General features: G+C 47.1%; 2 protein-coding genes across 3 annotated transcripts in view; one reads left to right on the forward strand and one right to left on the reverse strand.

Annotated features, from left to right (window-relative positions):
• The window catches only part of Ubtd1 (ubiquitin domain containing 1), a 57,725-nt gene extending 44,963 nt beyond the window's left edge, over positions 1–12,762 (reverse strand). The window contains exon 1 of the mRNA XM_057778545.1: positions 12,115–12,762. Within this exon, the coding sequence (XP_057634528.1) occupies positions 12,115–12,184 (70 nt within the window). The 5' untranslated portion in view covers positions 12,185–12,762. The remainder of the gene's footprint in view (positions 1–12,114) is intronic.
• Positions 12,763–12,994: 232 nt separating this feature from the next.
• The window catches only part of Mms19 (MMS19 homolog, cytosolic iron-sulfur assembly component), a 37,257-nt gene continuing 33,261 nt past the window's right edge, over positions 12,995–16,990 (forward strand). Inside the window, exon 1 of one of the 2 annotated variants that reach the window (XM_057777487.1) lies at positions 12,995–13,127. In XM_057777487.1, the coding sequence (XP_057633470.1) occupies positions 13,013–13,127 (115 nt within the window). In that variant the 5' untranslated portion in view covers positions 12,995–13,012. The remainder of the gene's footprint in view (positions 13,128–16,990) is intronic. The other variant, XM_057777488.1, reaches the window with a different exon arrangement.

Below are 16,990 nucleotides of genomic sequence, written 5' to 3' on the forward strand. Positions count from 1 at the left end.
CATCTGAAAGGTCAGAGGGGTGACTGACGCTGACCTGCAGTAGACAAGTAGGGAAGGCAACCCCAAAGAGTCTCAGAGTGGAGTTCAGCCAAACTGGAGGGAAGCCCCAACAAACTGAGTGCGCTCCCCAGCTCTGACCTACTGAGCAAGAAATGTCTACGCCTGTTTGGAGATGCCTAGAACAGCCACTGGCTGCTGCCGAAATCATCAGCAAGAGCGGCCAGCTGGGAGCACTGCCAATGATTTGCTACTAATGAGAATTGAAGTTCTCAAGTTTTTGTGAATGATTCACATTTAAAAAAATGAAGCTGAATTCAAGGCTATCTCTATAATAACATCACTGTCTGGCAACTTGCTTACAATTTGCCTTCCTGAATAAATGGAATTAAAAAGAATGGTAGCTAGCCCAGGGAATAGCTGAGGAATCAAATCTTGCATTTGAACATCAGTTGGTTATCTTAACTGGAGGAGGAGTAGATGAAGACAGTTGCCAAGTACAGAAGTAACAGTAGTAAATAACTAACATTATGGTATATTTAATTGTGCCCTGGGCACAATTCTTTACCCAGAGTAGCTCATTTAATCCTCATTACAACCCTTTGAAGTAGGTACTGCTTCTCCATTTTACAGATGAACAAACTGAGAGCCAAAAAAAACTCAACTTGCCTAAGATTACATAGCTAATGAGCTAGAGGATCTGAGAAAATACAAGGAGAAACCAAATGAATAAAATATTTACCATAATTACCATAGTTTCCTGTCCACAAAAGAAAACTATCTTATAATCTTCCTTTAAAAGAACTCTATTATTTGTAAATCAAAGAAAACTCATGGCCAGTCCTATTATACACCGATTGCAGGAAGGGGTCAGAAGGGTGACCACCAGCAGATTTCCTAGGTTGGAGAAAGAGCTACCCTCTGTTTCTCTCTACACGGGTTAAGAAAGACTGTCTTCAAAGGAACCAGTGCTTTGCCTTGGTTCTCTTCAGTAAAAACCTAGCACCATCCTCTAGAATGGGCGTGGGCACTTAGCTGATCCCTCCCACTCATTATCACACTTAACACTGGGTACTCTAAATAGCTACCCTGGTCACCACTTTACTGATGCAGAAACTGAAGCTTGTCCTGGGTTTTTTTCACACAGTAAGAAAGCAGTGGAGGGGTTGGAGAGATGGCTCAGCAGTTAAGAGCACTTCCAAAGGTTCCAGGTTCAATCCCCAACACCCACATGACAGCTCACAGTCTATAACTTCAATTCCAGGGGATCCTACACCTTCTTCTGGCCTCCCTGAACATCAGTACATGCATGCAGGCAAAACACCCATACACATAAAAAAAAAAAAAAGTGAGCTATGAAGCAATTGCCTCCTGCCCCTGCCCCAGGCTTTCATTATTTGCTAGTCAAAAACCTGGGGCAGCTTAGGACCCTCCAAGTCTCGGTGCCTGGAAGGAGAAAAGTGATTTCTGCCCAGCCTACCTATCAGGAAGGCTGTGGGGATCAAACAGTACACAGTGGTTGAGAAAGCACTTTGAAAACTACAAAATGCTGAGCAAAGCAAGGGATCATTCATCTTACTAATCACAAAGAGTGACGCCTGGTTCTGCAAGCACTTTGGCTCTCCCTTGCTTCTTTTCCCTTGGGAGTAGGAGAATAATTCAAAGGCTGCAAAGCGTGGGCAACTCCTTTCTTCAAGTCCCTGGCACCTGGGAGTTGGAAAGTGGGGGTTCACTCTGGGAGAAGGCGGGGGAAGTAAGAGCATTTGCATTAACTGGTGTTTTCTCTTTAGGATCAGGATCTTGGCTGGGACTCCATTGCCTCCAGCACTAAGCCCTCAAACAACAGTCCTGGCTGGCACATCTATCAAGTACCTACTATGTGCCAAGATGGCTAGGCTTTTCTGCCTATGAAGGTATGGTCTGGGGCCAGGAAACTAGACAAGGTAGAATGAGCAACGGCGGGGGGGAGGGGGAATCTCCATCATGGAGTTGGGCAGATCTCACAGCTGTCAGTCTGGCTGCTTCCCTTGGGCTTGGTAGGGCTGCAGCAAAACATGCTCTGTGGACAAGGAATTAAGAGTTCAGGGCCTTGCCAGGTGGTGGCGGCGCACACCTTTAATCACAGCACTGAGGAGATAGAGGCAGTATGATCTCTGAGTTTGAGGCCAGCCTAGTCTAAAGACCGAGTACCAGGACAGTCAAAGGTACACAGAGAACTGCTGTCTTGAAAAACAAACAAAAAGAGTTCAAGGCCTCAGGGTGGGTTTTGTTTCCACCTCTTCTCAGTACTGTGTCCATCACCAACTACTTTGCCTTCCTGGCCATCAATATCCACAGAAAAAGCTGTTCTCATAGGTAAAATATATACAATATTCTGTCTGTGTCTGCAGGCCAGAAGAGGGCACCAGACCTCAATCCAGATGGTTGTGAGCCACCATGTGGTTGCCGGGAATTGAACTCAGAACCTTTGGAAGAGCAGGCAATGCTCCTAACCGCTGAGCCATCTCTCTAGCCCATCATAGGTAAAATAAAAGACAAAATGAGATAAGGCCTGTGAAGGGTCCTAGCAAGGTACTAGGAGATATGTGTGGTGGTGCACCTCTTTAATCCTAGCACTCGGGAGGCAGACGCAAGCAGTTCTCTGAGTTCAAGGCTAGCCTGGTCTACAGAGGGAGTTCTAGAGAGCCAGGGCCACAGAGAAACCTGGTTTTGTTTCTGTTTTGTTTTGTTCAGATAGGATCTCAATATGTAGCCCCGACTGGTCATGTAGACTAGGATGGTTTCATATTCATGAGTCATCCTCTTGCTTCTCCCTTGCTAGAGATAGGGCCCCATGATTGGTAACAGATAAGCTAGAGGCTGGAAGATTGCAAGTTCCAGTCCAGCCTGGGCTACCTAATGAGTCTGAGGCTACTCTGGGCTACATGGTAAGAATTTAAAAATAATGTTAAAACCAGAAACAACAAAAGTGGTTCTCTTTCTCCAAATTCAATAACAACAAACAGTGGTGTTCAGGAGCCTGCGTCTGACATCTCAGCTCATCAGGGTTTCACTGCAGAGGTGCAAAGAGCTGCGTGGCCTTATACAGCAAGGCTGTCTCTCAGGGACTGTTTCTTTATCTGTTTAAATGACGATAATAGCAACCTTTGGTTATGGGGATTCACCTGGATCCTGTACCTGATGCTCTTGGAACCTGGTGTGCCCCAGATGACCTCCCACTAGCTGTAATTCTAAGATCTCAAAACAACAAACTTATAGCCTATGGGCTCACCTGTCAGGTATATGCTGCTTGCTGACTCTAAGGCACCTAGGCTTAGGCTCTGGAAAAAATACACTGTTCACGCTAAGCTCCTAGAACGAGGTTGTCAGAAGAAACAGGAACAAATGAGGAGCCATTCTACTGCTGTAGGCCCCACAGAGATACAGTACTGCAGAGGATGCAGCCCCTTTCCTGATGGGTTATCCTGAGCGCAATAAAAACAGGGTAGAGGATGGTGCAAGTGTGATGAACACAGAGCACTCTGAAAGCATGCGGGATGTTATTCTTGCGGGGGGGGGGCAATGAATGCCAGGTAGTCAGAGCCCTGAGACACACCCTGCCTTCCTTCCCCCATGGGAACCACAAGTCTACCCCTCTTGTCTACAACAGGAGCAGAAGACAAGTGGCTCTCTAGGCCTGAGTAAGATGACGCTTTAGGAGCCAGATGAATTACCAGAGCACAGAAATTATCTATCCCAACTGCTGGCCGTGGAGTTAGAAACCCAGAAGCAAGCCAGATTCTGACTGACTAGGAGAGACGCTGGCCTACACCCAAGCCCATGTATTGTATCCTCTGGAACACCCCTCAGGCTTCAAGTTTGGATCTGCCGCTCTGTTGTTTGTTTCCTGGAGACACTGAGGGCTATCTGAGCCCACCAGAAATGTCCACTACACGATAAACCATTAGTTTGGGTATTTTAAAGATACAGAAGCAAAATAGCAAGACAATGAGGTATTAGTTCTCTTTTTGAAAAGACAATTTGATCCTGTTATGATATGGATGAATACTGAAAATATGTTACTCAGGCAAGAAGCCACATTCCTGTAATCCCAACACTCAGAAGGCAGAGGCAAGACACTGAACAAATATGAGTTTCAGAGCCAGCTTGGGCTAAATATCAAGTTTCAGTCCAGTCTGAGCTCAGAGTGAGACCCAAAAAACCAAGACGGGGTATAGATAGCTCAGTGGTACAGCACTTGCCTTGCCTGTATAAGGTCCAGGACGTCATCCTTAGTACCATTAAAAACTAAAGTACATTTTACGTTTTTTGTATGGTTAGCCATGGGGCTTTGTTTTGTTGAGGCAGGGTCTCAGTACAGTCCAGGCTGGCCTCAGACTTGCTATGTAGCCTAAACTCCTGATTCATGTGTCTCCACTTCCTGGGTGGCCCATCTTAACTATGCCACTTGTTTTTGTTTTATTGGAAAGGCGGGGAAAGGGGCCACTCATTTCCAGGAAGAAGGCCGAACAAGGTTCACAGGTGGCAACAGCTTGGCAGTGGAGCCACTCCGTAGAAGCCTTCAGGCCTAGAGCCCAAGAGACCTTCCCATTATTAGAGACTCAGTAACTAACCAGGCAAGGTGGCTCACAGTTCCCTTCTGCCCTATCACTTTCCTCCCCACCCAGAACTCTTGTCTTTCTGGCATAAAGCTTCTGAGGCCTGTTGTGGTTGCAAGGTATGAGTTCAACAACCCAAAGTCACAAAATGTTTTTGATGCTGCATCTATCCTACTCAAGGAGAATCTCAATCATTTCAGTGATTCCCATCCAAAAATAGGTTTGAACTAATCTTCTATAGTTTTGCCTCTTAAGAAGAGTAAGCTTCAGTGATCTAAAAGGGGAAAAGTCACTGGGTATGTCTGTCTTTGTAAAACCCCTCTTTGAATAGGAACCTTCGAAGTTCACATTGTCTCTTGTTCATCCAGGGTGCCACTCCAGTCTTACAACCTCTCTCGGAGGTCAAAGAGAGACAGTCTCTCCATTACACTAACAGGGAAACTGAGGCTTAAAGAGATCAAGAGGCTTACCCAAAGCCACACAACTAGAATGGAGAAAAGAACCAAAGCTTCATTCCCCAGCAATGCCAGATGAAAGCCTGGACTGAGACCATGCAGCCATGAACAGAATTTAAAATGACCTCTCTTGCCGGGCGATGGTGGCGCACGCCTTTAATCCCAGCACTCGGGAGGCAGAGGCAGGCGGATCTCTGTGAGTTCGAGACCAGCCTGGTCTACAGAGCTAGTTCCAGGACAGGCTCCAAAGCCACAGAGAAACCCTGTCTCGAAAAACCAAAAAAAAAAAAATAAAATGACCTCTCTTAACTTTGTCCTCCTAACTTCTTGTGGCAGTAAACTAGAAGCACTGTCATATATGTACATATGTATGCGTGTGCAACTCAGATACACATCTATTCAGAAAGAGGATCGGTCAAGCATGAAACAAGTGACCTGCCCTACAAAACCAATCACGGGCATAGCAGAGACTAAACGCTCCTCCTTTTTGAATACATTTGACCTTGACTGCTCCGTGCTTCTTGACCTCAACACAATCGATATCTGACAGAGCCTGGGCAATTTTGATACAAGTTGCACCATATTTCTGTGAACTAGGCAGGAAGCAGATACACCTTTGTTCTCCTTTTTAATAGCTGGACAAGAAAAAAGAGGTTAAAGAAACCTCTAGGCTTCTTTTCAGCTCTAAAATTCTATGATTCTAAAAATGCTCTAACAAATCAATGGTGAAGAGGCCTGGAATCCACATCACTTGACTTCCTGCCTCACATTCTACTGGGCCACTACGTCTTCCCTGCCCTGTGAGTTAAGGACTTGGAACACCAGGCGAGCCTACACACATCAAACAAGAGTGCTCCTGGCTGGTTAGGAGCCTCACAGTGGCTTTGCTCTAAGAAGTGCTTGAGCTTCAGCACTTCTATTTCCCAGCATGAGGCGCCCACTGCAATAATACCTCCGGGTACTAGAAGGCTTATCCATTCCTAGGTAAGAGGCATGCTGGTCCTAGGCCACTCTGAGGTGCCCAAGTCCCTTCCTCAGGAGGCATGCTCATTTAGATCGTCCACAGAGCCCACTAACTGTTACACACAAATTTCATACAGAAATATTAATTGCCTACCATGTTAGGCACTGCTTTTGGCACAATGCAGAGTAAGGGGACCTAGTCTATATTAGATGATGGTATGGATTATGGAGGAAAATAGGACAGGGAAGGGAAACAGATAATGCTGAGAGCAAGGGGAAGGGAACTGATGTTCAAAAAGGATGATCTGGGAGGGTTAAGGAGAAGATGGGACCATTTCAGATTTCAAGGGTCTGGGAAGGGAAATGAGGAGAAAGTACATGGGTGCCTTGTAGGGCCACCACAAGGACGATGAATGAACTGGGGAGTCACAGGAAGGGCTGAGCAAGGGAGTAACAAAATCTGACTTCCATCTCACAGCATCACTGGCCGCTGTGATAGAAATAGTCTGTTAGGAGGCAGAGGAAGAAGCAGGAAGGTCAATTGAGAGGCTGATGATGGCTTGCTTAGCTGGGTGAAAGTGGAACAAGTCGGGTTGGGTTCAGAATACACTGAGGGCAAAGCCAACAGGATTTATTCAGTAAATGGATATAGAACTTGAGACAGAAACTTGAGAGTTTGGGGGATGTAGAGAACTGAAGAATGAAGTCACCAATAACAGACAAGAACAACTTGTGGGGGCAGTAACAGAGAAGTAGGGACTCAGTCTGGTTTGGATATGTAAAAGTGAGAAACCTTTTGGATGTAAAGGTGTAGAACAAACAGAAAAATCTTCACGACTGGAGTTGGAAAGGATGGATTGATATTATAAACATGAGAGCCACTAACATATACGTAACTATACATATACTATAAGCATACAGGATTTACAAAGGTAATCATATGTGATTTTCTTGTGTGATTATTATCTGTACCCCCAAGACTGTAAGCTCTGTGTGGCCAAGGATCATGCCTGTCCATAGCCAGCAAGGTATCTGGCACTTAGTAAATATTTACTGAGCAAATGGAGAAGCTGTTCAATTATTCCTTTAAGACGAGCCACAGCTCCCACAAGAAGTAGGCTCCCTGCAACCACAGAGCTAAACCCAGCCAGGCTGAAACAGGGCCCAGGGCTTTAACCTGTGAGCTTGAAAGTCCAGGTCCATCACAGGGTCAGACATTTGGGTTTCAGCCCTACCACATTCTCACAGGGTGGGGCCACACAACAGACTTGCCTGTTCTGCCACCTCAATTTCTCTCTGCCATGGCTGGGGACCCAGTTGCTTCACCTAGTTCCTGGGCAGGATACTGATCGACCCAAGCTACTGTGTGAGAAGTATTCTCCATAGGAACATATCCTCAAGTAGTCTTGGAAGCATCCAGGTTAGCCAACACTTAGAGAAAGGGAACCTGAGCCTACTCCGGGTACATTCAGAGCAACAATTAAAAAATATTGTCTTGTTTTGTTTTTTGGTTGTTTCGAGACAGTGTTTTTCTGTGTAGCTCTGGCTCTGCTTTAGACCGGTTGGCCTCAAACTCACAGAGATCTGTCTTCTTCTGCTTCCTGAGTGTTGGGATTGAGGCATATGCTACCACATCTGGTTAAAAAATACTTTTAAAAGTGGCTACATAGTAAGAAAACTTAATGACTCACCTCAAAAGACATATTTAAAAATACATTAGTTTCTTTGATAACTATAGTTATTACCCAAGGAAAATTTAAAATGTCACTAATCAAAGAAGAGTACTATAAAGGCATGATATTCCTTTCCCTAGTCATTAGCATTCAAATGAGTTCCAAATGGGAACTGAAATAAATGTGGCTAGAGTAAATAATACTTGTTTGGGGGCCAGAGATATAGCTATCCCAACTCAGAGAACCTGAGTTCAGTGCCAGCACCCACACTGGATGGTTTACAACCACTAGTACCTCTGGCTCTAGGAGCTCCAACAGTCTTCTGGCCTCTGTGGGTACCCATAGCCACAAACACAACACACATAAATAAAACAAAAATAAATCTTAAAAATAATATTTATTTCTATTTTAAAAGAACAAATGACAACCAGGCCAGCAAGATGGCTCAGTGGGTGAAGGATCTTGCTACTATTACTGAGCACCCACCCATGTTTGACTGCAGTTTGAAAACTACAAGATAGAAGGAGAAAACTGACTCCAGCAAAATGTCCTCTGACCGAGATTCCTCAACCATGGGCACTGATTCCGTTTCACTTGTCAGATGACTGAGAAGACAGAGCTAAAGACAAAAGGTAGCACTGTGAGGTGCATTTCACTCCAATAACTCCAGTTTGGAAAAATCACCTTTATGAAGATGATAAAACAGCAACAATGACCTTGAATAACTCTGTCCCCTTCTGACATTATTAGAAATGTGGCTCAGAGAGAGGCTTGTTGACATGCCTAGGATCAGAGGCTTAGGACTAGACTTCAGGAGCTTTCAATTTTTTTATTTTGTTTTTTGAGACAGGGTCCTGGCTTGTAATCCTGGCTTGGACCAAAACTAAAAATGTAGACCAGGCTGGCCTCAAACTCACAGATTCTCCTGCCTCTGCATCCAGAGTGTGTGCCACCATGCCCCACCTCTCTCATGTGCGCACATGTGCTCTGTCCAGGATGTGAGTATGGAAGTCAGAGAATCACATTCAGGATGTGATCTTCTGCTCTCATGTGGGTCTCAAGGATTAAACTTGAGTGGCCAGGCTTGCCAAGTGCCTTTACCTGCTGAGCCATCTTACTGGCCCCTCAGTTTGATGTCTCTGTTCAGGTTTTCTTCCCATTCAGAAAAAAGGCAGGCAAAGTTATGGTTCAGTTATGGGGAAGGGTCAAGCACGCCCCACACCCAGTGATGGATATTCAGTGGAGGGCCCTTCACATTCTAGGCCAGGATTTTATCTCTGAACCACCCCCCCCCCCGTTCTAGTCATTAGTCCTACACCATGAAACTCTGTCCCTGTGAAAAGGTAAGCTGCAGATGTTACAGCATGCCAAGTACATGCTGTGAAGTTAAGAGGGATTCCTTCCCTTGTACCAAATCTGCCATCCTCCAAAGTAGCCCTTGCTTTGGACTTTATGAATAAAACTATTCATAGTAGGGTCCAAGAATTAAAAGAACCATTCACTAGCAGGTTAAAAAAAAAGTGGAGATATACTTCAGCAAAATGTTTGCATAAAAGATTAAAGAGGCAGGATGAAGTCAGGTTAGCTTTCTACAGTAACAGATACCAAGTGCTTCCTCTGTAGTCTGTGCTAAGAGCTGTGTGTACACATTGTTGTATGCAGTGAGTGACAGAAGCAGACCAATACACAAGGAAAAGACAGAATCCAGGTCTCCAGCCTTACAGTGTTGGCTGCTGATACAGGACTGTGAACTTCAAAGACATGACTAATAATATAGAACAGATAATTGTTAAGTAAGTGGCACAGGTGATGTGTCTGCAGGAGTTCTCAGCAGTTCTGCTGGGGATGGGAGCACTGCAAGGCAGGTGTTTCTATGGATATGGCTATGAGAAAGTACGTGACACAGATGTATGAAAATATCAAAAATCAAACCCATTACTTTGTACGCTAATTGAATTTTTTAAAAAAGATAGGATATACTAGTACACTCCTATATTCCCAGCACTCTGGACACTGGAGAGGTCAAGGTGAGCCTAGACTACATGGCTACACTAGCTACATAGGGAGTTCCAGGCCAGTCTGCTTATGCTATACTGTAGCAAGGCCCCGTCTTGAAAGAAAAGAAATGAAGACAAAGAAGGTGGATAAATGAATACAGGAGTCGAGGTGTACTCTGAAGAAAGACCCTCATAATGGAGAAATGATATACGCAAACATTGCTGCTCTTACTGTCAGGGAAGAGGAAGCAATCCAGTTCTAAAAGGACCAGGCCAGACTTGTTCATTCTTGAAAGTTAAAGGTCTTGTAGAGGTAGAAAGTACAGAAATTGTTTTGTTGTTCATTTTTTTGTTTGTTTGTTTTTTGGAGACAGCGTTTCTCTATGTAGACCCAGCTATCCTGGAACTCACTCTGTAAACCATGCTGGTCTCAAACTCACAGAGATCCACCTGCTCTGCCTCCTGAGTGCTGGGATTAAAGGCGTGCGCCACCACTGTCCAGCCAGAACATTTTTTGAATACAAAAACTAGGGTCTAGACACACAAGTGGTTTCTAGCTACACACTGTGTGCAGGTATTAGATGAGTGACTGATGGAGCCCTCCAAGGACAACTCACTGCAGCTTAGGGGGAATAGATGGGCTCGAGATGGCGTGGAAACAAACCATGAACCACGTGGGAAGGCGCACATCTGTAAACTTGCCGATGAAAGAATTGGCAGGCCTCTGTGACTAGTTGATAGAAAGTCGAGCACAAGTCAGATGAGTAAGGAAGTGCAGAACTTGATTTAGAGGGATTGAACCAAAGCTATCCACAGTACCTATGTCTGTCTAGACATGGGGGTCTGGGAATCAAGCTAGTAACTAGGAGACAGGAAGTCTTTTTTGATGGACAAAGAGTTGTGCACTTAAGTAAGCTCTATCTCTGGGAGGGAGTGTAATGAGAAAACCCAGAATGTCATACTACGCCACAGGTATCTTCAACCTAGCAGGTGAGGGTGGGCAAGAATAATCAAAAACGAAAATTGGAGGCTAGGGATACCAAAAAAAATGATAAAGAAATGAAACCAGGATGAGGATAAATGGACAAAAGAAGTGGTGGGAGTTTGAGGCAGGAAAGGGTTGTCAACCATGAAACCATGCTGCAAAATCAAGGACAGAGGATATAAATTAAGTATTTGCTGACTGATTGAATGAATTGACAAGTGCATGGTCAGAAGAATGGCCAGAGTTGCTTTCAAAAGAATTTTAGTGAGTTTTATCCTATCCTCCTATGAAAACGTTTCTGTCCGCACAAGTCATCCTGCCTGCACACACAGACTTCCTTCCCTGTTTCCCCCGTGCTTCTCCCCATCCTCCTTCCCAGGTTCCACAAGCAAAACAACACACACCTTCAGTGTCAAAGCAGACAGGAAACTCCAACTCGAGTTTCCACTTCATTAACAACTGCGCTTGTGGCTCCTCTTACATAAAGGGGTATGTGGTAACAAAGAGGAAGAAGAGACTGGATTCCAGCCCCGGTTGTTATACTAACTAGCTGTGTGACTTAGGAGAAGCTGGCTGACCAACCTCTCTGGATCTGCGTGTTACACAGAAGGGAGTAAGGTAAATTCAGATCAGGGTTGAAGGTCCCTCTGTGCTTCACAGTTTATCATTTGCATAATAAGTTCCTTGCAACACCCTCAGAGAAGGGGCTAAAAGACGCAGGCAAATGACCCTCAGACGCAGCACCAGGACCGGAGGGGTGTACCAAGAAAGTGAAGACAGCGCTGTTAGCGCTTCGCACACCGCCAGAGAGCAGATCCCATTCTCAAGGCTGAGAGGGATCCCATTCCCAGGGCTGAGAAGGCTTGACGACGCTCACCCCGCACCCCACCTTTCCTAGACTCCCAGACGGCCAGGAGGCTCTAAAAAGCCCTGCGGAGGGGTGGGGAGGATTAAAGATTTCTACCCCATGGTCCTGCACTGCTTTTGCTAGTCGGAATCTCGCAGACACGATCTGCAGTCCGATGACACAGTGACTCTCTAGAAGGAGCGACTGTGTTTGCCTCGCACGCTCCGACTTCTGGGGACGCAGGCTGCCCACGCCGCGCCCCGGCCGGCCGCCGGCCGACCCCGGCCGGGGCTACCAGACCAGCAGTGCACTCGTCCGGCACCCTCCGCCGGCCTCGTCGCGGTCTGGAAACATTTCCTGCCCCCGCCCCCACCCCCAGCTTCCCGGTGGGAGCGAGTTGGCCTCGCAGCCGGGTCAGCGCTCGCAGTTACCCCAACTCGCGTCTCAGCCAACCCTCGCCGGGGAGGTCCCCGTCTGGCTCCGAAAAACCAAGGGGGAACCTAGGCGCCGAGAGCCAAGCCAGGTCGTTCGGAACCCCAGGGTTCGGGCAAGACAGGGGCCAACTGGCGATGCGCCGGGACCCCGCTGCCTTTCGTTACCTGCTCGCTTGCGGGGGTGTCCCGGAGCAGCCGGCCTCTCCCGGCGCTGTCTCCCCACGCAGTTGCCCATGCTGCCTTCTCAGCCGGTCCCCATACACCGGAGACGGAGGACGGCCGGCTATTCCACGCTGCTGCCCCGAACCGCGGCGTCCCTGGGTCAACGGCTCCCGCAGACCGACATCGGGAGCTCCTGGGATCTCCCCTGGGGCGCGCGCTGCCCGACGCCGGCTTCGCCACAAACTTTGCGGGCCAGGGGAGAGGGAGGTGGCCAGGCCAGGGGGGCCCGCGACAGTGCCCGGCCAGAGACCAGCCGGCTGGAGGGGCGGAGGGAGGGGGCGGACACCGCCGCAGCTACTCCGGGCTCGCTCGCGGCTCCCAGCTGGGGCCGGCCCCCCGGAGCCTGTCAGTCACCTACCTAACCCCGCCCCGGCCCAGCCCCGTTCCCTTCCTCCCGCTCGGGATGCCGGTGCCTCCGCCGCCGGTCGTCCCAGGTGCGCATGTGACCTGACGGCACCGCCCCTCGGGCCGGGCCTGGTTTTCTCATTGGCTTCCCCCTCGGTGCGTACCGCCCCTCGGCCCCACCCAGCCAGGTGCCCGCCCTGCCGTCTGTCTCCCGGGGAGAGCGGCCGGGAATTGTGCGCCCTCAACCGCCCCGGCTGCGTGCCCAGCAGACGCTTCCCTTCCTCGTGCCGCGCCCCGGCCCAGGCCCCGCCCTCTGGGGGGAGGGGCCGTTAGGTCCTTCAAGGAACCGCCAGGCTCAGAACCGGCAGGCACGTGACCTGGGAGCGGCCCGCCCTCCCCCAGGCCTGCGCCCAACTATTGGCTGTGGAGGCGCGTGCGCGCAGCTGCTCGTCTCGTGGCAACACCTACTTCCCTCCCACAGTCTCTGGCTCGCGTCATGGCTGCCGCCACCGCGCTGGAGGAAGCGGCGGCGCCCGTGGGCGCCCTGTGTGGCCTCGTGCAAGACTTCGTCATGGGCCAGCAGGAGGGGCCCGCTGACCAGGTGGCTGCAGGTATGGCAAGCCGCGCCGCGAGGCTTTTGCAGGTGCCGGGCCGGAGGGAGCGGCCTCTGCCCTGGCGCGCGGCGGAAAGGGAGTGAAGGGAGAGGTGATTGTGATTGGTCCTCTGGTTGCTCGGCCCGCAGCGCGAGCGCCACAGCTGAACAAGTTGGAGAGTCACTTGCGTCTTCCTTAAAGCTTGCTTTGCATTCCGCATCTCGCCTCGCTGTAGTCCTTAGAACATCATTACATTTCTCCAACGACGACCCCCCCCCCCAAGCCCAGCGAGAGCCGGAGACTCGCGTAGGGCGCAGTCTAGCCCGGAAGTGGAGCTGGGACTTGGACTGGCGTGTTCAGGTCCAAACCAAGTGTTCGCACCGCGGGATCGCGTGTTTGCCGGTCCGAAGGGTTACGCCCCAGTCTCTTGCCATCCTGGAAGTAGCGTGCGCCACAGCTCTCTTGGGGGGGTTGTAATTAGAGGGAGGAAGAGAGGAACCAGTCTGGGTCAGAGGCGGTGGGCTTGTAGATGACTGGTGTTCTATTAAGGCTTCACTCAGTGTCTTAGTGGGGGTTTTGATAAATTACCTTCCATGACTTATTATAATAACTCATTTGTTTTCTTCCCAGAGTTCCAGTTTTAGGAATCTAAAGAGTTCTGAGTTTATTTAGGATTTGAGCAAATAAAATTCCAGGAGGCCTCCTTGGAATTCTTTCCGAATGTTGAATGTTAGGATACCTTCAGAGTCAGATTTAAGAAATAGAATACAAAATGGATATAGATGTGGGTTTTCTTAAATTATTTTTTGGACGTTTTGTGTGTTTGGGAGAAGAAGTTTGCTCTAATTGAGCAGATTAGTTTTATAATATACGAGAAATGAACTTATGCTAGAAAAATATGATGGTCCTTATTACTGAGCACGTATTTTTCACCCAGCATGAAAAGGATTGGGAACAAAACTACAAATCCAGTTCTTTCTATGGAGCCAAAGAGATTCTAATACAGCGAAAGAGACAACTGTGTGGTGAGAAGGAAGTGTATGGTGGTTGGTAAGCATTTAGGGACAAAAATGTCTGCTACTGGCTGTGCTTGGTACTTGGTGTCTTTAGTTCCAGGATTTGGCAGGAGGATGGCAAGTTTCTTAGTGATTTCTAGGCCAGCCTTGGCTACCATGTGAAACCCTATCTCAAAAACCAAAACAAAAGCCTGCTAATGCTTAAGCTTATAGTTGACAGTTGTGAAGTCTTCCTGGAGTAATGATGTACTTTCTCCAGCCTAAGTTAGTCAGTGTTTATACTAAACACATTAGCCTTCAAAGCAGCAGCTCATTTATAAGTTATAAATGCAGAAGGAGTGACTGCCAACTTTGTTTTGCACCTGGTGGTTTCTGGTGGAAATAGTTGTCAGCTCCTAAGAACAAGCAAGTACTAGGAAGGAAATGACTTGACAGCCCAGGAATAAGACCTCTGAAATAGGCATTCAAAGACAGCCAGTACTTTGTCCCAGCCTTTATTCTTACAGTTGACCTCTTGGACCCTTAGTTCCGGGCACCAAACTCCGTTCTCTGATTCCTGAGTGTTTTCCTTCTCTCAGCTTCCCTTATCTAATCCAAATTAAACCTCATACTCAAGACTCAGTTCAAATGCTGTTCCCCCATATTATCCTGGCCAGACAACATGTCACTTCAGACTCTAATAGACTTCTCACCCACTCATGCACTCACTAGCAGATTTGTTTCACAGGTATGTCTGTATACATAACCACATCTGACCCTCCTGTTTTTACCCAGTCTCATGGAACAAAAGTAGACACACCATAAAACTATTTAGGGGCCATTGAGGTGGCTCAGTGAGTAAAGGTTGCTTGATACCTTGAGTTCAATTCTCTGGATACATGGTGTAAAGAGAACAGATTCTCAAAGTTGTCCTCTGACTTCCACATGCGCACATACACAAGATGTAAAGAGAAAAGATGCTAGAAGAATCTTTGGAATTTGGGGCCCAATTAACTGTAAGACTCAAAAGGAAATAAAAAGACTACCCTAGATGAACCCAGAGTTTTGAGCCTGGGGGCCAGGAAATAGAAGTAACTATTCAAAAATAGGCAGGGAAGGGAGCCGATTTTAGAGGGAGTGGTTTTGGGACATTTTTAGACAATGGATAAACTTCCCCCTATCATTAGGGTTTCCCTTCTCTTCTGTCTTAGTTATATTGTATTTTGCTACATTTTTTTCGTTGCCAGAAGAAACCACTATTCTGAAGTAAAATTATTGTTAAAGGAATAAAGAGTAATTATAGAGAAATTACTGTGGCATCATCAAAGGGTTTTTTTTTTTTTTTTAATTTTGAGATAGGACCTCATGGAAGTAGGCTGGCCTCAAACTGCTTGTGTAACTAAGGTTGAACTTGTAGCTCTGATCTCGAGTGCTGGCATTACAGGCATGCACCGTGCAATGCTGGAAATTAACCCTAGAGCCTCCTTCGTCTGGCTTGCCTAACTGAGCTACAGCCTCATCCTCAGAAATTACCTTTTTGAGACCCTGATTAGAACCTGTTCCTGAGGGACTTCCCTCCGTTCTGCTCCCACACTTCCACCCATACCACCTCAGCCTTGGCTCTCAGTGCCTTTGGCTGCCACTCCAGATTAAGAGGCTTCATCTCCATCAGACAGAGATCTGATTGTGCCTTCTAGGTCAGTGACCACACAAATACTGCTTTTATTCCTTCTCTGTATTCCCCATGAACTTGCCTGACTGAGGAAAGCATGGGAAGTTAGGAAGTGTTAGCAAATTTATAGCTAGACAGCAAAATTCTGGACACATTGGAGTAACTTAGGCCTCCTACAAAGAGAAAGGGACATATTTTTCCTTTGTCCCAGGAAAACTACCCTTGGGAAAGATAACTATTATAATTCTATTATTGGTTCTCTTACCCCAGGAATACAAAGGCGTAATTTATATTATTTCTGGCTATATTTATTTGGGAAAACTTACAGTGACTTAAAATTTATAGCCCAGGCCCACAAGGTGGCTCACAGTTTTAATCCCATCTTTCAGGAGACTTTACAGGAAGGTTGCCAGGACTTACAGAGGCCAGCCTGGGACAGATAAACTTACTAACCCATTTCCATAACCCAGAACATGTATTCCTTCTGTTAACCTTGTTTATATACTGTGGCGACATCAGATTGTTGACACTTTATTTAAAAGGTCTTTCTGCCCCAATAGTCAGAGTTTTCTTAAGAACTCGATCTAGCTGGGTATGGAGGCACACTTCTTTAAGTTTAGAGCTTAGGAGGCAGAGGCAGGCAGATTTCTGTGAGTTCAGGGACCAGCTTGGTATACATAGTGAATTCCGAACCGGCCAGGACAACATGGTAAGACCCTGTCTGCATTTTTGTCTTAAGTCCAAAAGCAGCGCCTGCTTTATAACACATAGCAATGCTGAAGGAAAACAAACAACTTTCTGAGATGTGTGTAAGGAACGGCAAAGAGGAGGGGAATGATTCTGTTTGGGGCATCTAAAGAAGGCGTCACAAGTGTTGACACTCAGGCTGTATCTCAAAGGATGAGTGTAAAGTAAGTTTGGGCTGGAAAGGAGCATTCCAAACTGGAGGGCAAGGACTTTCCATTTCATGTGACTGAGAAGAATCCTGATGAAGGGAGTAGATAGAGGGCTGGGGAGCTAAACTGTAAAGGACTTCAAGGCAGTAAAGAGACAGTGAGTTTGATAAACAAATAATTGTCTATTTCAGGAAGAAAAAAAACTTTTTAAAAATCTTTCTCAGATTTTAAAATATGGAGTGCATGATGAATTTTCACGTTGCCCTTGCATAGAATCTCTGTGTCGTTCCAATTTTAACATATGTATAGCCAAAGTGA

Source organism: Chionomys nivalis, chromosome 8 (genome assembly GCF_950005125.1).
Source record: "Chionomys nivalis chromosome 8, mChiNiv1.1, whole genome shotgun sequence".
NCBI lineage: Eukaryota > Metazoa > Chordata > Mammalia > Rodentia > Cricetidae > Chionomys > Chionomys nivalis.